This window comes from Mobula hypostoma, chromosome 2, assembly GCF_963921235.1.
Source record: "Mobula hypostoma chromosome 2, sMobHyp1.1, whole genome shotgun sequence".
NCBI classification, from domain to species: domain Eukaryota; kingdom Metazoa; phylum Chordata; class Chondrichthyes; order Myliobatiformes; family Myliobatidae; genus Mobula; species Mobula hypostoma.
In genome coordinates, this window is record NC_086098.1 from 114235878 (window position 1) to 114260480 (window position 24603).

A 24603-nucleotide genomic window follows, 5' to 3' on the forward strand; every position below is an offset into this window, starting at 1 on the left:
ATTAGCTATGAGTAGTGTTAAGATGAATACAAGATGAAATGAAAGAATTACAGTAGACCCAGTTTTTGTAGAGTAACGCGATATATTTGTAGCTGGAGAAAATTTCTGACTTACAGAGAAATCATATGGACTGTTTTCAGAAACAGCAGCCTTACATAACCCAGGGACTAAGTGTATACATCACTTATCCCCAGCATTGTTAACTTAACTCGTGCTGTGCATTGATAACTAGAAAAAACTGTAGCTAGGGCATATCTGTGGCTGCTACTGTGAAAAAATCTCAGTTGACAATGGTGACAACTTTGACTGCGCCATGTCCGGAGTCTATCCCAGTTTGCAGACAGGTAGCAGCCTGGGATGTATCTCATAATGAACAAAAAGTGGGAATGCAAAATAGATGTCTTTGGCCAACTGAGGTACTAGCATGTTTCTGCTTAGCAGGGAGCAAGCAGCATTGACAAGACAGAGTTGGGCTAAGCCAGCTACAATGTCCAGTGCTTTGGTACAACCAGCACTCCAGTTCCTCCAGGTTCCCTGCACGACATTCTCTCTGGCACCCAGTAATTTCCTGATTGGACTTTCAGTGCATGTAACAGAGTAATACAGCAGGAAATCAGGCCATACCACACAGCATGTATTTGCTATCAAGTATCTGTCTAAAATCATTCCATTTTCCAACATTTTCGAAGGTTTCAAAGGTACATTTAATGTCATAGAAATGTATACAATATACATCCTGAAATGCTTTTTCTTCGCAACCATCCATGAAAACAGAGAAGTACCCCCAAAGAATGAATGACAGTTAAATGTTAGAACCCCAAAGTCCTCCCCAGCTCCCCTCCCTCCCGCGCGTAAGCGATAGCAAGCAACAATCCGCCCTCCCCCGCCCCCCCCACTGGCAAAAAAAAAGCATCGGCACCCGCCATCGAGCACTCAAGCATGAACAAAGCAACAGTAAAGACACAGACTTGCAGTACCCCGAAGACTTTGTGTTTCACCCGTTACACGACATACCACAGGCTCTCTCTCTCCCTAATAATTTCACCTGTACCTTTCAAATGCTAAACATTTCAAGTGTTCAACTAAATATTTCTTAAATGTTGTGAGAGTATTCACCTTTGCCACTCTTCAGGCAGTGCATTCCATATGCCAGTAACTCTGCTAGTGAAAAATTACTCTACAAATCACTGCCAAATCTCTTACCCCTTTCCTTAGACCCATGTCCTCTGCTAATAGATATGATCCTCACTATCTATGCATTCAAGCCACTTAGAATTTTATCTGCCTCAATTAGCCTTCTCTATTCCAAGAAAAACAAACCCAGCCCACCCACTGTCTCATAACTGGAACCGGTGACTCCCATCTGCACTCCTTCCAATAGCGTGGCAACCAGAACTATAACCAATGCTCTAGCTAACCTTCCAGACGGTGGTGAATCAGTGGAATTCATTGCCATAGACGGCTGTGGAGGCCCAGTCATTGGGTATATTTATAGGTTCTTGATTAGTAAGGGCATCAAAGGTTACAGGGAGAAGGTAGGAGAATGGGGTTGAGAGGGATAATAAATCAGCCATGATGGAGTGGTGAAGCAGACTCGATGGGCCAAATGAACTATGTCTTGTGGTCTAACAAAGTTCTGCCATAAGCTCTCCACTCTCATATTTAATAGCCTGACTAATGAAGACAAGTATTTCGTATGGCTTTTAAACGACAATATCTATCTGTACTGCTGCCTTTGGAGATTCTTGTACGTGTACTAGACTCCTCTACTGCTCAGTAATCCCAAAGGTCCGATTATCCATTGTGTGCATCCGAATTTGATCAGTTCTCTCAAAACTGCATTGGCTAAAAAATGAAATTCCGTCTGTCAAATTTCTGCACATCTTAGAATATGGAACATAGAGCACCACAGCACAGTACCGGCTTTTTGGCCACCCATTACAATGTCCTTTTAAACTACTCTGTTCAATCTACCCTTCCCTCCAACATATGTAGCTCTCCATTTTTCTATCATCCATGTGCCCATCAAACAGTTAATGTACTTATCTTTACCTCTACCTCTGGCAGGGTGTTCCATGAACCCACCACTCTGTGTACAAAATGGACCTCCGACAACCCATGCTACTTTCCTCCAATCAGCTTAAAATTATGCCCTCTTATATAGCTCTTTCCATCTTAACCACTAATAAACAGTATTCTGTAGCCCAAGACCATCTTTCTTACCGTCAGCACCAATTTTCATGACACCCGAGAACTAACGTATCGCATCTCTTACATTCACATCCAGATCATTAATGTAAACTACAACCAGCAAGGTTCTGTCCCAGCAGTGGTTCCACAGTACATCACAAAAACAAAAATGCAATTTCAGTGCATTTGCCTTGCAAGGCCTGCAGGTGCCTTGTATTACAGTTTGGGTCCTAACAAGAGGCTGAACGACTGACCTAAGCCTGATACTCAGAATGTCACAGGCTGGTACGCATAGTGATGTGACCTAAAGCACCCTGGCAAACCGGTCAGCAGCAAAGAGAGGACAGGTTGGGTGAGAAAGTGCCAAGATAAGTGGAGTGGTTATGGAGATGGAAGTCAAGGAGGGAACAGTTCCTTTGGAATGCTGGGAGCCGATGGGAAGAGAGGGTTTGTTTAATGGTGGAATCCCGAAGGATACGGAAATTACAAAGAATGACTTAGTGAGTTTGGATGTTGGTGGCGTGGCAGGCAAGGACAAAATGAACCCTTTCCTTGTTCTGGGTGGGAGGACAGTGAGTAGAAGGTGCAGGAAACAGATAAGGTAGTGCTGAGGGCCCTGTCATGTTTGGCAGACAGGAAGACTAGCTTAAGGAAAATAACGACACTGGTGTGGAAAGGTTTTTCCATCAGAGTAGGTGTGATGAAGATGGAGAACCTGGGAGATGGACTGGCGAGCTTTCAGATATGTATTGCTCAACCTGTCTCTTGGTCTTCAGCCTCTCACCGAGCTCAGTGCAAGCACAAACAACAGGCACTTCATCTTCTATCTGGCCATGTTGCAGCCCTCACAATTCAGTAGTGAATCGAAGAAATTTGGACAGTTTTCCATTCGTAGTTTTCATTTTGAATTTGTTCTTTATTCTCTCCTCTCTCTAACTGCTGGTTCACAAAGTAATTGCTATCTTGACAACTTCGCTCTGCTTTATCACAGACCTTTCCTTTATTCTCTCCACTCCTCCCTCTCTCTACAATCTTGTCTCCTCACTTAGCTGCTTCTGACGAAGGAGACTTCAACTTTAATACTCATTATATTTCTTTTCCCAAGATGCTGCCTAACCTGCTAAGTACTTGTAGTGTTTTCTTCTCTTGTCACTAGGATCCGAATTAATGTGGGAAAGAAGGCAAAAATCAGTTTCAGGGAGGAGGTTCAGCATGGAGACACAAGAGACAGCAGATGCTGGAATCGGAAGCATCACACAAGAAGCTGGAGGAACTCAGTCCAAGTGAAGGATGTCAACATGCAAAATTGACTACCCGTTTTCCTCCATCAATGCTGCCTGACCCTCTGAGCTCCTCCAGCACATCGGGCGATGCAGATGTTTCAACCTAATGGTTGAATAAATGGCTTCTATAAATATTGCCCTGGGCCACTCTTTGGGGTTAACGAGCAAACTCCATATCCCACCCCACTTCCCTATTCCCGTCAAATGGACTTGGTCACTGAAAATAAATTAAGAACATGCTCCCATACAGGACATAATGTCAAACGGCATTACAGCACCTTTCCTTCCAACTCAATACACGCAACAACAATTGATCCACACGTGTGGAGATAAAGTTTGAGCACTTTACTAATAGATTTGCCAAGAATTTAATCTTAATATGATTAAAAAAAAAACAATTTGCTTGACCCAATTAATAGTACCTCTCAGTTGGGTGACTGTGGATTTAAATTCTGCTCTGGTTTGTAAACAGATATAATCTTGTCTGATGCATTGAAGCATAAATGCCAGAAATAGGTTGCTGGTCAATCACGTGGAAGATTATTAGTGAAAGTGAAGGGAGAGATTCGCAAAATATTTAGAGTATAGTTGCAGATTAGATCAGTTTTTTTTAAACTGAAGTTGGGAGCAATCTCCATACAGAATTCAATGAAGTTTTGATTACTTTGCTCTTGAATTACAAACGTACTTTAATATAGGCTATTTATGTATACTTCATCAAAACAGTTGCTTTATTTATTAAAAACAACAAAAGGAAATGTGAAGCAGTGTCAGTCAAATGGAGGAATCTATTACAGAAATGACATTTAGAATTCAGTGTCACTCAAAGGGTTTAGTACTCTCACTGCTGCAGTCAGCGGTTCCCACCTTCTTCAAAAGGATGGCAATCATACCAGTGCCCATGAAGAGCAGGGTGAGCTGCCTCAACAACTATTTCCCAAAGGCACTTAAATCTACTGTGATGAAGAGCTTTGAGAGGTTGATCATGGCTAGAATCAATTCCTGTCTAAGCAAGGACCTGGACCCACTGCAATTTGCGTATCACCACAAAAGGTCTACAACAGATACAATCTCACTGGCTCTCCACTCGGCCTTGGAGCACCTGGACAACTACAATACCGATGTCAGGCTGATGTTTCTTGATTACAGCTCAGCATTCAACACAATCACACCCTCAGCTCTAATAATCAAGCTCCCAAACCTGGGCCTCTGTATCTCACTCTGCAGTTGGATGCCTGACTTCCTCACCAGGAGACTACACTCTGTGTGGATTGGAAATAACATCTCGTCCTTGGTGACCATCAACACTGGCACACCTCAAGGATATGTGCTTAGCCCACTGCTCTACTCAGTCTACACCCATGACCATGTGGCTAAGCACAGCTCAAACACCATCCATATGTTGGTGATGACACAACTATTGTTGGCAGAATTTCAGAAGGTGACAAGGCAGCGTAGAGGAGCGAGATAGATCAGCTGTTTGAGAAAAGTCGCAGCAATAGCCTCAGTGTTAGTAAGATTAAGGAATGGATTGTGGACTTCAGGACAGGGACGTCGAGGGATCACACACCAGTCATTATTGAGAGGTCAGCAGTGGAAAGAGTGAGTAGTTTCAAGTTCCTGGGTGTCAACGTCTTTGAAGATCCATCCTAGGCCCAACATATTGATGCAATTGCAAAGAAGGCAATATAGCAGTTATATTTCATTCAGAGTTTGGGGAGAATTGGTTTGTCACCCAAGCCACTTGCAAATTTCTACTGATATACCACAGAGGTGCTTTTTATGGTGCATCGATAAAAACTTGGTAAACGTTGATGGTTGCTCTATGGTGGTCTGAGTTCCTCTTCTGTACCACTTCTGCTCCCCCACCTCGATCTATCAAACATTTATCCCCACCACTTTAGATATTACTAATGATCCATCTTCTGGGGTTGAGAATTCTAGAGATTCACCACCCTCTGCAAAAAGAAATGTCTATCTATCTTAGCTTTACAGTAAATGCCCCTTAACTTGTGCTCATGTCCCCTTGTTTGAGACTCTCCCACAAGCAAAAACATAGCAACATCCACCCTGTCTATCCCCTTGATCTGTTTGAAAAAGGTCGCCCACCATTTATCTAAACTTCAAAGGATACAGGCCCAGGCTATTAAGCCTCTCTTGATAAGACAACCTCCTCTTCCTGGGAATTAGCCTGGTGTTACTATATATATTTTTTCAGGTAAGAAGACAAACCCTACAGGCGGTATTCCAGATTGAAGACTTTCCAACATGCTGTACAATTGTAACAAAACTTCCTCATTTTAAAACTCCAACATTTTGCAATGAAGGGCAAAATGCCATTTGCCTTCTTAGCTATTTTGTTGGACCTGCCTACTAGATTTTTTAAATTCACACACTGGAGCAGCCCTCTGGACTTTACCCTCCTGCAGTCTTTCTCTGTTTAGATAATAATCTGCCTTTCGATTTCTCTTACCTCACAGTTCCCCCCATTAAACTCCATTTTTCAGTCTTTTGTTTACTCAGTCTATCTGTATTTTATTACCGAACAACAACATGCCCTTCCAACTATCTTCGCATCATCAGCAAACTTGGAAACCTTACGTACTGTTCTCTCCTCCAGGTTATTAATGTAAATAGTGAACAAATGAAGGCTAAGAACTGAACCATGGAGTACTCTAATAGTTACTTCCTTCCAGTCTGAAAAGGACCAATTCATTACAAATCTCTGAAATAGCCAGCTTTTAATGCATTCTAATGTCATTCCTTAACCATCATGGGCTTATAATTTATGTACCAGCCTCCGAAGTAAAACTTTGTCAAACATCTTTTGAAAATCTAAATACAGTGTATATACAGGCTTCCTTCTATCAAATTTCCTTGTTAGATTCGCAAAGAATTTAAGCAAATTTGTGAAGCATGGTTTACCTTTCATAAAACCATATTAGCTAGGCTTAATTATATTCAGATTTTGTAAATGATTTTAACTATTTTCTAGCTATTTAGATAGCTCAGTGGTGCTAATAATAGCTGTTAAACTAACTGGGCTGTAGTTCCTGCATTTTGCATTTCTCCTTGCTTGAACAATGGAGTCACATTGGCTGCTTTCCAATCTTCTCATGCCTTCCCAGAGTTTAGTGAGTTCCAAAAAAATTGTTGATCAATAGGTTCAGTGTCTCAACAGCAATTTCCTTTAAAGCCCCAGAGTGCTGTCCATCTGGTCCTCCAACTTGTCAATCTTTAGCTCCCTTAATTTCTCCAATACTTTACATAGGGATATTTGTAAGTTTTACCACATTATTTGAAATTAGCCCATCTTGGGGAATTGGTCGGGTTCCACACTGCCTTTGTGCCCACGCCTTTGTCTCTTGGGTGATGGGACAATGATTCCTAATGTAAACAATGACAAATTTACTATTTTAAAGGTGGGTCTCATCACAGTTGCAAGAATCATATTGCAAAACTGGAAAAAACCCAGATGTCCCACTGTGAAGGAATAGACTGAGGAAATGATTAAGATTTCATCATATGAACACATGTTGGGAAGAATTAACAGTGAGGGAAAAGTGCAAGACGCGTGGGGTCAATTTTGGTTGTATGTTAATTTAAACTTAAATTAGAACTTCTTTCTGTCTCTAAGTTTTACTTGTTTTCCTGTCATGGGATGGCTGTGTAAATATGCTGTACTGTATCTGCTCTGTGACATGCTGTGCTGCTTTGTAAAATAAAAATAATAATAAAAATTTGAATTTAAAGAAAATTAGCCCATCTGATACCTTGGATATATTAGCAATGACTTCCATGAAGAGTGATGCAAAAAGAATTATTTAACGTATCTACAGTCCTATTTCTTTGTTTGATGTTACAAATCTCATTCTCTCTTCCAATTTATAAATACATAGAAAATTTTACAGTTTATATTTATTCTGTGCATATGTTTTCTCTCAAATTCATTTTCTCTCTCCTTATAAGCTTTTTGGACTTTACTACTGGACCTTAAAAGCTTCTGTGTCCTCTGGTCAACCATTCATTTGCCTTTGTCACCCAATGTACCTTACCTTTCAATTGAGTGTTATCCACAGATTGTGCCTTTTTTGATTGTAAGAAGCTTTTATTGAGCATTATAGACTAACTGTTTGAATATCTGCCACTGTTCCTCCACTGACCTGCCCTCTGGTTTGCTTAGCTAGTTGACCATAGAAAGCTGCTGCCTCATATCATTATAAATACCCTCATTTAATTTAAAGATGCTGCTAATAGACCTCATTCAGAGGGTGGTGCGAGTGTGGAACTCTCTGTAAGGGAAGTGGTAGATGCAGGTTCAATTGTGTCAACTGAGAAAGTGATCCACAACCCTGATATAGACAGAATTTGAACAGTCCCGATGAAGAGTTTTGGCCTGAAATGGTGACTGCTGATATCCCCCACCCCCACCCTCAGATGTTGCCTGATCCATTGAGGGATTTGGGTAGAGGTAGATGGAACAAGGCCGAAGATTGGGTTGACATGGACTGGATGGGCCGAAGGGCCTGTTTCTGTGCTGTAGTAATCTATGACTCTACAAGCTATGGCATTTATCATCAAACTGCATTTGGAACATTATCATATTGTGATAAGTACCCCCTATAACCACAAGATCTTTTATTAATCCTTGTCCCATTAAATTGAATCTAAAATACCCTGTTCCCAGTAGATTTCACAAAGTACTGACTTAAAAAGCAATGACTGATGGATTCCACCAAATCTTCTTCTTTGATACCCTTGCCACTTTGATTTGTCTAATCAATCTCTTGATTTAAAATCTCTCATGAAAATTGGATTTCTCTTCAAACGTGCCTTTGTCATTTCACCATTCCCACTCTGCACCATTGGAATGTCAATGTACAGACTGCTCATGCCTGGCTCTTCCATCCCCTGCTGTAAACGATTTTAAACCCAAACAAAAGGAATTCTGCAGATGCTGGAAATTCAAGCAACACACATCAGAGTTGCTGGTGAACGCAGCAGGCCAGGCAGCATCTCTAGGAAGAGGCGCAGTCGACGTTTCAGGCCGAGACCCTTCGTCAGGACTAACTGAAGGAAGAGTGAGTAAGGGATTTGAAAGCTGGAGGGGGAGGGGGGGATTTTAAACCCAAACTGATTCCACACACTTTATCATGACCCAGCTCTGCTCTGTTAACCTTCTTGTTAACAATGCCACCCCATACCTTTTCCTCCTCAGCACAGTGTACAAGCTGGAATACTGAGCACCCAGTCCCAGTCACCCTGCAACCATGTTTCTGTAATAACTGTTACATCATTCTCATTTGTCATCTAATCTATGCTGTCATCATTTGCCCCGTTGCAAATGCTATGTGCTTCAAAAGAAGACCATTTAGATTAGATTTTAACAGCCATTTATAATACTGGTTATGCTGGTTTTTGCATATTTTTATTTGCATCTATCACACAATGACTCTGTTTTCTGTGCCATTGCTCTTTCATTTCCTCCTCATTTACTTAACCTTCTGTTCCTGAAGACCTCCCCCATTCTTGTTTGTTTAAAGCCCTGACACAAGAGGTGCTGTAGATGCTGGAAATCTTGATCAACACGCTCAAGATGCTGGATGAACTCAATGGATCAGGCAAAATCTGAGGGTGGGGGTGGGGAATATCAGCAGTCACCATGTCAGGCCAAAACCCTTCATCGGGACTGTTCAAATTCTGTTTACAACCTTGGTTATGCAATTTCCAACACAATTCATATACAGCCCATGCCAATGGCACAGCTCTCACCTTTTCCTGTACTAGTGCCAATATCCCATTAATCAGAATGAATTTCTACAACACCAAGCTTTGAAACATGCATTAACCTCTCAAATCCTATTTAGCTTTTGCCAGGTTGCACAAAGTTTGGGTAATAATTGAGTAACTATCACCTTATGGTTCTGCTTTTTCATATTGCCTGGACATCCTCACAATTCTTCAGCAGAAACTCCTTCCTCATCCTATAATAGAATTTGATTTTACACAGACCACCACTACTACACCCTTCCCTTCCAATTCCATGTTCTTTTTTTCAGTCCAGCATGCACCAGGCATGCAACACAGCCTTCAGGACTCTGTCTGTGCACCAGAGAAGAGTGGCTGTTCCCCTAACAGTGGTTCCTCCTTTGACTACTGTTCCGCACCTCCCTCCCCTTGAATGGCTCCCTGTACAATAATGCTATGGACAGCTTGCACATCACCCTGTAGTTGAATGTGTATGTTTCAGGTTTTGCTTTAGCATTTCTATTTGCAGTGACAGCTTACGCAGAATGCATCCATGAGTGTTCGGCTGACAAATGAGCATCAACAGCTATTTAAGCTGTTTGAGTGGTTTTGAAAGGAGCTCTTCATGTAACTTAAAATGAACTAGATTTAGAAAAGGGAACAGAGCAAACATTCCATGCCTTTGCAAGATTCAGGATAATCTCTCAAAGCTCATCATTTATGTACATTTATTGGCACATCTACGCAACCTATTAAACTAGTCTTTTTCATTCCTCAGACACCTTTAATTTCCTTCTATACTCAGTCACTTAAGCAAATCTGATGCCTTTTCTGATGTAATCATTTGAGCATTTTATCAAAAATTTCTTATGGAAGTATTAACCTGAAAGATTAGTTTGGAAAATAATGATCTCTCAAATTCCAAAAAATATTGTATCAACCAAGCGACAGGAAGTACCACAAATGACATCACTACGATTACCAGTTAAAGACTGTAAGAGATAGGAGCAGAATTAGGCCATTTGACCCATGGAGTCTGCTCTGCCATTCAATCATGGCTGATCCATTTTCCCTCTCAATTACATCTTTTGCCTTCTCGCCGCAACCTTTCACACCCTGAATAATCAAGAACCCATCAAATGCCTTAAGGACACCCAATGACCTGGCCGCCACAGCTACCTGTGGCAACAAATTCCACAGATTCACCACCCTCTGGCTAAAGAAATTCCTCCTAATCTCTGTCCAAGTGGATGTCCCTCTATTCTGAGGCTGTGCCCTCTGGTCCTAGACTCCCCCACTATAGGAAACATTCTCTTCAGATCCACTATATCTAGGCCTTTCTACATTCAATAAGTTTCAATGAGATCCCCACTCATTCTTCTAAACACCGGTGATATAGGCTCAGATCCATCAAACTCTCCTCAAACGATAAAGCTTCTTCCATTCCTCTGCCATAGTTGGTTGCATCAGCAAGGGAGATGAGGCTGAGTACAGGGCTACGGTAGGAAACTCTGTCACATGGTGTGAGCAGAATTATCTGCAGCTTAATGTGAAAAAGACTAAGGAGCTGGTGGTAGACCTGAGGAGAGCTAAGGTACCGGTGACCCCTGTTTCCATCCAGGGGGTCAGTGTGGTCATGGTGGATGATTACAAATACCTGGGGATACAAATTGACAATAAACTGGACTGGTCAAAGAACACTGAGGCTGTCTACAAGAAGGGTCAGAGCCGTCTCTATTTCCTGAGGAGACTGAGGTCCTTTAACATCTGCTGGACAATGCTGAGGATGTTCTACGAGTCTGTGGTGGCCAGTGCTATCATGTTTGCTGTTGTGTGCTGGGGCAGCAGGCTGAGGGTAGCAGACACCAACAGGATCAACAAACTCATTCGTAAGGCCTGTGACGTTGTGGGGATGGAACTGGACTCTCTGACGGTGGTGTCTGAAAAGAGGATGCTGTCCAAGTTGCATGCCATCTTGGACAATGTCTCCCATCTACTACATAATGTACTGGTTCAGCACAGGAGTACATTCAGCTAGAGACTCATTCCACCGAGATGCAGCACAGAGTGTCACAGGAAGTCATTCCTGCCTGTGGCCATCAAACTTTACAACTCCTCCCTTGGAGGGTCAGACACTCTGAGCCAATAGGCTGGTCCTGGACTTATTTCATAATTTACTGGCATAACTTACATATTACTATTTATTACTTATGGTGCAGTTGTAACGAAAACCAATTTCCCCCGAGATCAATAAAGTATGACTATGACTATGAATCATTCTCGTGAACATCCTCTGAACACTCTGCAGCATCAGCACATCTTTTCTTGGATAAAGGGCCCGAAACTGCTCACCATACTGCAAGTGAGGGCTTACCAGTGCCTTATAAAGCCTCAGCACTAAAGCAATAATCATTGAAGAGAATAAAACCTCATGATTACAAGAGAACAAAAGAAAGACTCAGCAAGTCAGGCAGCATCTATGGAAAGAGAAACAGTTAATGTTTCAGGTCACAGATCCTCAGGGTGTTAAAAACCTCGTGACCACCCAATGTCAGTGAATAGGCAAATGTTGCTCAAGTGTAAATCAAATTAAACAAAGGACTAATCATTTGAACAAAGTCCATACTTGATGAAAAGCTCATTGACTGAGGAGTGATACATGAAGATCAAAGATTGTTAAATGGCTTTTTAAATATATTGGACAAGAAAAAACAAATTGACTTTCAGATAGAGATGCTGAAACTAATCTTGAAACAATATGTGCTAGGTTACATTCAATTTAATTTCAGGGGCAAACAACCGGCAAGCCAAGTCAGTGGAAGTTCATGCCATATACAGGTGTCCCTTGCTTTTCGAACATTCGCTTTATGACACTTTGCTGTTACGAAAGACCTACATTAGTTACCTGTTTTCCCTAACAGAAGGTGTTTTCACTGTTACAAGAAAAGGCAGCGCGCACCCCAAGCAGCTAAGCTCCTTCCCCAGAACTGCACTCTAGCCGCATTGCTTAAACACGTGCCTGTGAGCTTCTGTGCTTTATGTCGATTTATTTTGAGCATCCATTTGCAAGATGAGTTCTAAGGTATTGGAAAAGCCTAAAAGAGCTCATAAGGGTGTTACACTTAGCGTAAAACTAGACATAATTAAGCGTTTCAATCGTGGTGAACGAAGTAAGGACAAAGTGAGTTTGGCTTGTGGAAGTTGATGAAGATGATGTTGAAGAGGTTTTGGCATCTCATGACCAAGAACTGATAGATGAAGAGCTGATGCAATTGGAAGAGGAAAGGATAACAATCGAAACCGAATTCAGTAGCGAAAGTGAAGTCTTTCAGGAACTGAATGTGAAGCAACTACATGAGATTTTCGCTGCAATGATAAAGTATGACTTTAATTTTGGAAGAGTACGTCGGTTTAGGGCATATTTGCAGGATGGTTTGAGTGCTTAAAAGAACTGTATGATACAAAAATGCATGAGGCTAAGCAGTCAAGCATATTGTCATTTTTCAAGCCTTCCACATCAGCCACAGCAGACGACGAACCTCGACCTTCGACATCAAGGCAGACAGACATAGAAGAAGATGAGCTTCCTGCCCTGATGGAAACAGACGATAATGAGATAACACTTCAGTGTCCCACCACCCTAACCTCCGGGCCGTGGACTGATACATTGCTGCAAAGCATGCAGGGGTGCAGCTGTAGCCGGGACGCACCCAGCACATCTTTAAGAAAAAAAAACGAAATAAACAAGCTAATTAATTAGGTGCCGCCCGGCATGTAAATGTCGGCCCAGATCAGAGGCGATTGCCGATTGTGTCGCATGCACTGCTCTTTTGAGGTCTATCCACAGATTCTCGATGTTTAGGTCAGGGGACTGTGAGGGCCATGGCAAAACCTTCAGCTTGTGCCTCTTGAGGTAGTCCATTGTGGATTTTGAGGTGTGTTTAGGATCATTATCCTGTTGTAGAAGCCATCCTCTTTCCATCAGCTTTTTTTTGCAGACAGTGTGATGTTTGCTTCAGAATTTGCTGGTATTTCATTGAATTCATTCTTCCCTCTACCAGTAAATGTTCCCTGTGCCACTGGCTGCAACACAAGCCCAAAGCATGATCGATCCACCCCTGCGCTTAACAGTTGGAGAGGTGTTCTTTCCATGAAATTCTGCACCCTTTTTTCTCCACATACCTTTGCTCATTGCGGCCAAAAAGTTCTATTTTAACTTCATCAGTCCACAGGACTTGTTTCCAAAATGCATCAGGCTTGTTTAGATGTTCCTTTGAACCTTTTGAATAGAACTTTCAGGTTATTTCTCTGAAATACTAACTCTTGTTTCACACTCCACAGTTACAGCTGAGTATATTAAGCACTTTCTGTTCTTTCTAAATTAAATGTTTGTCTTACCTCCAATGCATCTCCCTCGGAGTCTCCTTCTTCTACACCTTTTCTTAGCTCGTCTGTTATAGAATTCACCATTTCACAGAACCTGAAAGACATGTATGTCACCAAAATTAATCTAATGATTCACCTGATCAACAGAACTTTTGTTCAATATATAATTCTGTATTGTTAATGTACTTTGCTTCATTCAGAGATATGTTACTGTGCATACTGACATCCTATCCTGTATAACACTTCAAAGCCATCTGGAAGATTAAATGCTTTTCTTTTCATCTCTGTTGCCTAACCTGCTCAGCATTTAATTTTATTTCAGATCTCCAGCATGTGAAAAAAATTGCTTTATTCCTAGCTTGTAAAACCACATCATTCTGCAAATTACCACCTACACATTTCATTACATATCCCGTCACAATGAAAACAAAATACCACAAAACTAATTTATTCCAAATTACAGACGCAAAACAAATTTTCTGTTAAAAAATTTCTTATTTGCAAAAGATGCTGTGCTAAACTCACATGCACCTAGATGTGCAAAATTCAAAATTCAAAGTTCAAAGTTCGAAGTAAATTCATTGTCAAAGTTACCATATGCAATCCCGAGATTCGTTGTCTTGTGGACAATCACAGTGAATACAAGAAGCGCAATAGAATCAATGAAGGACCACACCCAACAGGATGGACAATAACCAATGAGCAAAAACAAAAAAAACCAAGAGGTGCAAATACAAGAAGAAAGAGAGAAAAATAAATAATAATAATAAATATCAAGAACACGAGATGAAGAGTCCTTGAAAGTGAGTTCAGTTCAGTGGGAATAGTTCAGTGATGGGGCGAGTGAAGTTGAGTGAAATTATGCCCTCTGGTTCAAGAGCCTGATGATTGAGGGGTGATAACTGTTCCTGAACCTGGTGGTGTGAGTCCTGAGGCTGCTGTCCCTTCTTCCTGACGACAGTAGTGAGAAGAGAGCATGTCCTGGATGGTGGGAGTCGTTGATAATGGATGCTGCTTTCCAGCGACAGCGCTCTGTGTAAATATGTTCAATGGCAGGAAAGGCTTTACTCGTGACGTACTGGGTCATATCCATTCCTTCTGTAGACTTTTTGGTACAAGGTCATTTGTGTTTCCATACCAGGCTGTGATGCAGCCAATCGATACAATCTCCACCACACATCATGATCAGTGATGCTAAATGAAGCTACATTGTGTTGTTGGAAATTATATCTCAGTGTTTCCCTTTACATTCTCATTTAATTTTAATTAAGAAACAGTGATTTTAGTGCCAATAAAACAGTTCTTTCTCAATTAAACAGGGTGAACAGAAAACATTCACATACGTTATACACGGAGAAAATTTGGCTTGCATTGTTAAACAAATACAGAATTACTTTAATCTCATGAAAATTTGCAAGACTTTAACATCATTAATCTTTGGGTTTATTGGGAAACAATCTATGATTTTTTTCTTGTTAATATTTCAGATGGATTTAACTGCAGATTCTGACAAGTCAGTTTTCATTCAAAGGTCCTTAACCTCAACTGGATCTAACTGGGAACATAATTAAAATGGAAGCTTTAAAATATATTAACAAAACCACTTCTGTTTTAACGTTCTGAGCAATGGCAGCATAGTTTAGACATACTTGGATGGACGACAATGACTCACTCATGCATTGAAGGAACTAAAAATTATTGAGCCAATGAAAGCATTAACTCTCTGAAAAGTTGAACTGTGCTGTGCACAATAATATAATTATTAAGACTTAATGGCACAGCACTGAATATAATTATTTACTACGATTATTCCTCACAGAACAAACTAATGACCTCAGGGGAGGGAAAGGAGGAGATTAGATCAGCTGAAACATGTACTCAGCTAGTTATTTAAACATTGTTTGAACATGAAGTGCGGATAAGGATTTGAAACTTCACTAAAACGGACTGGAAAATATACGCACCTTTTGCAATGATGCTCTGTGCAAAAGTATATCTGAAAATCATCGGAATTATGCAGAACATACAGGAAACAACAACGTTCGTCACACTTGGAAACACTGAAATATTAAAAAGAACAATATTAAGGCTAGCTCATTTGCCATGAGATATGCAGATGTTGATCACAGAGGCACATGCCTCCATGACTGAAACAACTATATTACTGGGCAACATAGGGGTGTTTTGCAAGAGTAATGCCACTAATGATCAGGAGTAGTTAGCTCAAGGACAATTTCTATCCTTCTGTTACAAGACTATTGATAGGCTCCCTGCTACATTCAGATGACCTCTTGGCCTCACAGTCGACTTCGTGATGGCTTTGTGGCTTATTGTCTGCCTGCACTGCAGTTTCCCTGCAACTGGAACAGTTTATTTTACATTTTGCTATTTTTTCACTAGTACTACCTCAATGAACTGCTGAAATAAACCGAACTGTACCAATGGCATGGAAAACCAACTTCTTCACTGTACCTTGGTAAATGTGACAGTAATAAGCCAATTGACCAATTTACTAGTATTGACCTTGCAATGGAGGGAGCATCATTGTCACAGCTTCTGAAGATAGCTAGACTTAAGAATCTTATCCAAGGACCTCTTGCAACGGTACACTCAATGAGATGATTGATATCTGACAAGCCAAGCTATTCCTCTTTGAGCCAGGTACAACTCCACAATGTATCAAAGCTCCCCCATGATTCAGTGCACCAGATTGTTCCCAGATTAAAAATGGAAAATTCATATGATTGTAAAGCAGGATATGATTGTTGAAGAAACCTTGGGAGCTTTGACTTATCATGGACCTGGTGACTGGAGGATCTTTAACTATTATAATGCTGAGCGTATGCAAATAGTTTTAATTCTTAAGCAATTTTCTTGAAACTCGTATATTCTTCACATCAGGAAACAACTCACCCAAATTGCATACAGAACTCAATATCTTCTTTTATCTATAATCTTTAGGCAATAAAGTGCAACATATCTTGACAATCTTAAACCCTTTGTATCTGATACATAGACATACAACCTCTAAATACAATAATGTTGTGATCAATAATGCTTCAGTCATTACAAAAAACTGAATTATGCATGTTTATAAATGCATGAATACATATTCCTAACAATGGTTCGAAATGGTAATAAATTACCTCTAATTAAAGAAGAGATTCACAACAGTGAGACCTAATGTTTAAGCTGTTCTACGACATTAATCGGTATGACACCAAAACTTATTGTGCATTGAATACAACAGTCAGTCACTGACCTCACGCCCCTGATTGAAGTTGCATTGAAGTTCCATTCGTATATGGCGTTCTGTGGTTCCCCATGGGGAGAAAAGAAATAGGAAATACAAACTTACTTTATAAGCAGAAAGCCATGAGCACCAGAAATTGATTCATTTAATTCCATTGCATCAAGTGCAATAAATTACCTTATCACTTGGTGATACATGCCAAATAGACACCGTCTTTTCTTCTTCCTCATTGTTAATGGATAAATAAGCAGGCTGGAAGACTTTGGTTGGCTCTAAGATTAAAACCTATCACGTCAAATGTAAAAATAAGGGAATTCTTTCAGTATTTTTGAAAACTCATCACCACCATTACTGGTTTGTACACATTTCGAAATACTTATAATTACTGAGATGAGTACCCATCACTGTTACTGGTTGGTACACATACCGAAATGTGGATAATTACTGAGGTGAATACTCATCACCATTACTGATTGGTACACAAACCAGAATGTGTACAATTACTGAGGTGAATACTGTACCCATCACCATTACTGATTGGTACACAAACCAGAATGTGTATAATACCTTCTTCTCAATCGTCAAACCTCACAAACACTGTCTGCTCACATTATTTGCATCCTGCAGATATTTATCATATAACATGAATCAAATAGTTAATCAAATATTGTCAATCAGCCAGTAAATCAGTCAGAACCTACAACTGTCAGGCAACTTTCTGTACCCAATCAGAACCCTATATGGAATGGCTGACGTAACTATTGTTCTGAACCTCTTGTTCACAGTTCACCCACAAATTAGTTTATTTCTATTGGAATACTGGTGATGTGCTTCTAATCTATCATTCTTTGATGACACTCAAATTTTATGCCAATCTGAAACTACCAAACAGGACTAGCTGTGTGTTAACCAGCAAAGAGAGAGTGTGCAATAGACAGAGCCAGGCAATCACACAAACAACAAGCCAGACCAAAGCTCTACAATCCTGTCACGTCTGGGAGAGAATTATGACAGCCAAGTAAACAGGTGATGGAAGGAGGCAATTCTAACACCAGCCTTGATGATGAGGCAAGCACTTGACTGCTAAAAGACAAAGTTGATGCACTTGGAACCAGCTTCAGCTGAATGTGTCAAATTAATGATCCACCTTGACATGGGGAAATGGCTGAGAGCACCGAATATAGCAAAGGCTTGGGGGTCAAACAGCATTCCAGCTTAGCATGGAAGACCAGAACTAGATGCACCTTCAGACAACTTCAGTTACATCACTGAAATCTATCAAACTGGAAAAACTCCATAGGCAATTCCTACTCACAAAAATGAGAGAACAAATCCAATCAACTCTGCAGGAATTCCTTAAGGAAGGGTCCCAGGCACAACCATCTTGTTGCTTCATCGCCTCCTTTTGATCATAAGGTTTTAAGTGGGAACTAGACAATGGGGTGACCCATCGGGGCACCCTTTGAGAGAAGGGTAGTGCAGTCTGATGTGACCAGAATAAACATTAAATTTTCCTGAATGCTATTGGTATCGCTTTGCTTTGGAAACTGAAGTAGAAAACCTCAGTTTATTAAAGAAGAACGATGCATAGCAAAACAAATATAGCTGCTCCTCATTTAATGAAGGACACTTTTGATGGCAGCATTTCTGGTTTAGCTGCCACCCTTGTGCCTCTTGCTGTCATTCTGGAGACGTGCAGTCCTTTCATCCCCCGTCTCTTCAAGTCTTCTGTTTGCTCTTTGTCTCTGATCCTGGAGACATGCATTTCTCTGCCTCTTTGTCTCTTCCTCTCTCCTCCTTCTGTGCCTGTTTTTGTCATTCTGGAGCCGTGCAGCCCTGGCCTCATCCGATTCTTGTTCTCTCCCTCTCCTTGCCGCTTCCCGATGAAGTTTGGTGTCATCTCTTGACCGTAATGTCCCCTTTCCCTTTCCACGCGGCATATTAGGCTGACCATGTTTTTTTACCCTAATGCTGAATAGAAAATACGAAGCAGTAACACCAAAGGATGCTGATTATTCTTGATGATGTGGTTGGTGCTCTCCTTAATGGACGTGATATAGTCACCGCAGTCCTTTGACTGCAGCAAAGGGTTTTATGGGTATCTTGAAGTGCATCACTACAATAAGATTTGATTATCTCTTATTGATGGGTGGCAGTTAGATCTGTCCCAATCCTGCACATGCTGATAATAGACAATAGACAATAGACAATAGGTGCAGGAGTAGGCCATTTGGCCCTTTGAGCCAGCACCGCCATTCACTGTGATCATGGCTGATCATCCACAATCAGTACCCCGTTCCTGCCTTCTCCCCTTACCCCTTGACTCCGCTATCATTAAGAGCTCTATCTAACTCTTTCTTGAAAGCATCCAGAGAATTGGCCTCCACTGCCTTCTGAGGCAGAGCATTCCATATATCCACCACTCTCTGGGTGAAAAAGTTTTTTCTCAACTCCGTTCTAAATGGTCTTCCCCTTATTCTCAAATTGTGGCCTCTGGTTCTGGACTCCCCCAACATTGGGAACACGGTTCCTGCCTCTAGCGTGTCCAATCCCTTAATAATCTTATATGTTTCAATCAGATCCCCTCTCATCCTTCTAAATCCCAGTGTATACAAGCCAAGTCGCTCCAATCTTTCAACATATGACAGTCCCGCCGATTTCCATGATGGCGGATCGGCTCTTGGGTGAAAGAGAGCCTGTTGATTTTTGCAAAAGAGCAATTTTATACGAATATATAACCCTGAACTTTGCTTGCATTCTGTAAGTTAGCACATTTTAATTCGATTTAGCGAAAAAAAAGTGCCGCTGTAATGCACCGTTTGCGCTAATTGGAGGTCACAAACAGACAAACAGACAGTGCATGAGAGTTTTAGTAGTATATAGATGTTCACTGGTGATTGCAAAAGGTTCAAGTTTATCTGCTTCTTCCACAGCAAGTTAAGCAGCTTGTGCCTGCAATGCAGCACGGCCTAGACCACATTCAGGCACGGTCTGATAAAAGGCGAGCTACATGTGTGACTCAAAAGTGCCAGACAATGACCATCTCCTATAAGACAGAGTCTGACAGTCAACAACATTATCATTACCAAGTCTTCCATCGTCAACATGAGAGTCACAGCGGACAGGAGCTTAACTGGATCAGCTACATCAATACCGTGGCTGAAAGAGCAGGTCACGGGTATCCCCTGGTAACTAACTCAATTCTTGATTCCCCAAGATCCTTCCACTATCTACAACACATCAGGAGTACAATAGTCTTTCACTTAACTGGAGCACAGAACCAACAACTCCCTAACGTTTGACACCATCCAAAAAATATCTGTATGGACTCCATCACACACCCTAAACATCCACTTCCTCCGCCAGTGGCTGCAGTGTGCACCATCTCTAATTATGCTTCAGTTAATTACCCGGGCAGCTCACTCACGAAGGCAGCAAGTATCCAGGAACACCACCACATGTAGGTTCCCCTCCAGATCGTACAGGTGAACATGGCTGACTTGAGAAATTGTTCATCATTTCCGGGCGTTACTGCTATAACTACCAACCTAACCGCACAGCGTCAGTACCTTCACAGAGGCACTGTTACAGCTCAAACTCATCATCCTGCCAAAGGGTCTCAGCCCGAAACGTCGACTGTACTCTTTTCCACAGCTGCTGCCTCACCTGCTGAGTCCCTCCAGCATTTTGTGCGTGTTGCTTGGATTTCCAGCATCAGCAGATTTTCTCGTTTGTGATCCCCATTTTCCCATCAGCAATTAGCACTAAACAATAACTGCTTCTCTTGCTGGCAACAGGCAAACTTTGAAAGACGAATAAATGGAAAAGTGTTTTACAGTTTTGGCTTCGGCATTATTGCAATTAACTTTGGCACTTTATCACTTTGATTTCCTCCATATTCAACATGCTCCATAGGGGACAGTAAACGATTGCTTCAGCTACTTGCGACAACAGAAAGGTACAGACTTTGGAGGGCTTTAACTTTAACGTGTGGTTCAAATATACATAGGGGGACGCAGTATACACAAAAGAATAAGCACAAATAAAACTTTCAATAAAACCACATACAGGAAATCGAACTAAGGACACAGCCTCGTTGGTGGCTTCAACAATGAAATCCATCCAGAAGTCCATCAGGTCCTGACATTCCGAAGGCTGCTCTGGAGTCTGCTTCTTAAACCGTTGATATATATGGATGGTTTGTACAACAGACTTCAAATACCTAAATGAACAGCCAAAAGCAAACAAATACTGATCAGATCCAAAAGTATTAGCAGACTCTTTTTAAGTCCCATTCATCAGCCCCATTCACAGACTCTCTCCAGCTTATGACATTATTTTTCAACTTAAAACAGAGCTCTCTTACACTGACCACATCAAGACCTTGTGAGTTTAATTCACTTAAAATTGTTCCTCAGTCATAATATAATAGAGGATGAAATATAACATTCACACCAATTTCTCCATTCCAGACACACTGGGGGTAATTTTCAAATGATTGGTATGATAAATTAGCATTCTGGAAAAGAAAGTTGGGTATGGAACTGCAGCATCTCCTATCACGTAACCAGTGGTCTCGATCTCATTCTTGTAAGACCGTAACACAAGAGAATCTCGATCTCACTCTTGTCAGACTGTAACACAAGAGAACTTGGCCATTCAGCGCACTGAGACTGCTTGGCCATTCAGTTGTGGTTGATTTATTACCCCTCTCAAACCTATCCTGACTTCTCCCTAGAACTTTTATAACTCCCTGACTAATTAAGAACCTTATCAACCTCCGTTTTAAATATACCCAATGATTTGGCCTCCAGAACCATCTGCAGCAGTAAATTCCACAGATTCACCACCCTCAGGCTAAAGAAATTCCTCCTCCTCTCTGGTCTAAAGGGACATCTGTCTATTCTGACACTGTGGCTTCTGCTGCTAGAATCCCACACTATAGGAAACATCTTCTCCACATGACCTCCATCATATGACCTGCTGTTGAATTGTAAAAGTAAACTCCTGATTCCAAATGGATCATCTGCAGGAGCAACCAATGATTTTGAATCGCGACCATATTTGGTGTGATCCAAAATTTGGAATTGTCCATTGTGATTAGGTAATCACATACTGTAGATCATAAATTGAATGAGCTCATCCAAAGTGACAGAAATGCAGAATTTTATATTTCCTGTGACAGAATTAGAGACCAGATTAGAATCAGGTTTATAATTAGCATCATGTGTCGTGAAATTTGTTAACTTAGCTACCGCAGTTCCATGTGATACATTATAATATAGAAAGAAAAAAAATAAGTAAATCAGTTACAGTAAGTATATATGTATAATTGAAAATATTTTAAAACAGTACAAGAACAGAAATAATCTATATATTGGAAAAAAGCGAGGTAGTGTCCAAGGGTTCAATGTCCATTTAGGAATCAGATGGCAGAGGGGAAGAAGCTGTTCCTGAATCGCTGAGTGTGTGCCTTCAGGCTTCTGTACCTCCTTCCTGACAGTAACTATGAGAAAAGGGCATGCCCTGGGTGATGGGGGTCCTTAATAATGGAAGCCACCTTTCTGAGCACTGCTCCTTGAAGACGTCTTGGTTACCACAGAGGCTAGTACCCCAGATGGAGCTGACTAATTTTACAACTTTCTGTATCTTCTTTTGGTTGGTCCTGTGCAGTAGCTCCCCTCCCCCCTCACCCCTCCCATACCAGACAGTGAAACAGCATGTCAGAATGCACAGAAGAGAAGAATTTTAAGGTTTACACTTGTATTGCATGCTGTAAGGAGATGAGGAGGAGATGCCTTGTGTCTCTACTGCTCCTCTTTTCAGCTTTATCCTTGTCTTGCAATGACTCCTGCTTTTTGTCTTGTCCACCATGAACACAATGGCACCAAACTCTCACCTGCACCCACTAGAAAGATCATTCTCTATATAGGTACCAAGATGATGGGTGGGGATTGTCTTGGGAAATCTATCGACCATCAAAGCAATCACTATATACTCAAGTAATTCAGCTCTTAAGGTTGTAAAATACGGAGATTAGAGGCCGGAAAGTTGTTTCCACTGGTAGGTGAGAATAGAACTAGGGACATAACCTCAAGATTCAGGGGAGTAAATTTGGGTCGGAGATGAGGAGGAATTGCTTTTCCCAAAGAGTGGTGAATCTGTGGAATTCTCTGCCCAGTGAAGCAGTAGAAGCTACCTCAGTAAATATACTTAAGACACGGTTGGATAGAATTTTGCACAGTATGGGAATTAAAGGTTAAGGGGAAATGGCAGGTAGGTGGAGCTGAGTCCATGGCCAGATCAGCCATGATCTTATTGAATGGCAGCGCAGGCTCAACGGGCCAGTTGGCCGACCCCTGCTCCTATTTCCTATGTTCAAAGTTCTAAGTTCAAAGTTCAAAGTCTGTAGAATAGTAACTACAACAGGATAAATGAATGATCAACCAGAGTGCAGAATGCAACAGACTGTCTAAATACAAATAAAAATAAATAGCAATAAATAATAAGAACACAAAATAACAAGATAAAGAGTCCTCAAATTGAGATAATTGATTGTGGGAACATCTCAATAGATAGGCAAGTGAATGTAGTTATCCTCTTTTGTTCAAGAGCCTTATGGTTGTGGGGTAGTACCTGTTCCTGAGCCACACGGTCATCCTGAGCTTCTTAACCTTCACCAATTCACAGAAGACCCAACTACCTCAACCTTCCTATTTCTTATATTTACGAGAACCCTTACAAAGAGGCTTATTATTCCAATTCTGCAGACATCTAAACTTACCAGGCAGGTGCTTTGAGTTTAAAGAGCTTCTCAGAAGCCATAATAACTCGATGTGGATCATTTGCTAACATACTGGCACCAAGGAAAAAGCCCACATCCCAGTAACTCTGTATTTTTTCCAAGTTTCCCTTCCTCCCCAGAAGGCTGCTGAGTTTCACACCTGCATAAATTAGAGGTATCACCAATTATCATCATTAATAACAGTATTATCATTTTTATCAACATACATTACCACAAAAATCAACACATTGGGGAACCTCAGGGATCTTTTCAGTTAAGCAAAATCATAGCCACATGAATATTTTAACCAGACTAAGTGAAATCTACTGATTCTTTTAGTCCACCTTCAAATCGCAGCATTCTCAGGAAGTTCAGTTAGAGAAAGTCTATTTAAACATTGAGAAATTACAAGTTACCTGGTGAAGTCACTTGGTTAGATATGCTTGACTTAGAGGATATGCAGATACAGTTTTGTAATTAATATTTAATGACAATGAAATTAAATTTCATAAGAGGCATCAATAACAAAACACATGAGATCAAGCTTTTTAATTTTAATTTTGAGACTTCTCCACCCTTTCAAATGATTCTGTAATTTGCGATACGGGTATTTTTATTTCAGTGAAAATAACATTTTATTTCTCCTTAGCTTTATTTGGGAAATTGCCATGAAATTACAGCGATACTTTAAATTTAAGACTGTGATGACCACAGAAATGAAATCACAATGTTTACTGTACATACATTTGAGCTAGTTGGCTAAATTGCAAAATGCCATGTCAAAGACAAATACAATCCATAAGGAATGTGTTCAGTCCCTCTGATCTAAGTGTAAAAGCTACGTGGCACGTTACTCCATGCCCATGTCATGAAATGGCTCGCAGAGTGCAATGAATCAAGGTAGCATATATAGCATAAAACTGTATTAAGGCACCAGTGAAAATTCAAACGCAATCTTT

At 40.9% G+C, this 24603-nt stretch overlaps 1 protein-coding gene across 2 annotated transcripts in view; it reads right to left on the reverse strand.

Moving 5' to 3' along the window:
- Positions 1–24603, reverse strand: part of map3k5 (mitogen-activated protein kinase kinase kinase 5) — a 189857-nt gene that overhangs the window by 70494 nt on the left and 94760 nt on the right. For both annotated transcript variants that reach the window (XM_063040440.1, XM_063040439.1), the window contains exons 9-14: positions 23645–23804; positions 20929–21082; positions 17038–17145; positions 16870–16919; positions 15572–15667; positions 13620–13701 (exon numbers count right to left, since the gene is read on the reverse strand). In XM_063040440.1, the coding sequence (XP_062896510.1) occupies positions 13620–13701; positions 15572–15667; positions 16870–16919; positions 17038–17145; positions 20929–21082; positions 23645–23804 (650 nt within the window). The remainder of the gene's footprint in view (positions 1–13619; positions 13702–15571; positions 15668–16869; positions 16920–17037; positions 17146–20928; positions 21083–23644; positions 23805–24603) is intronic.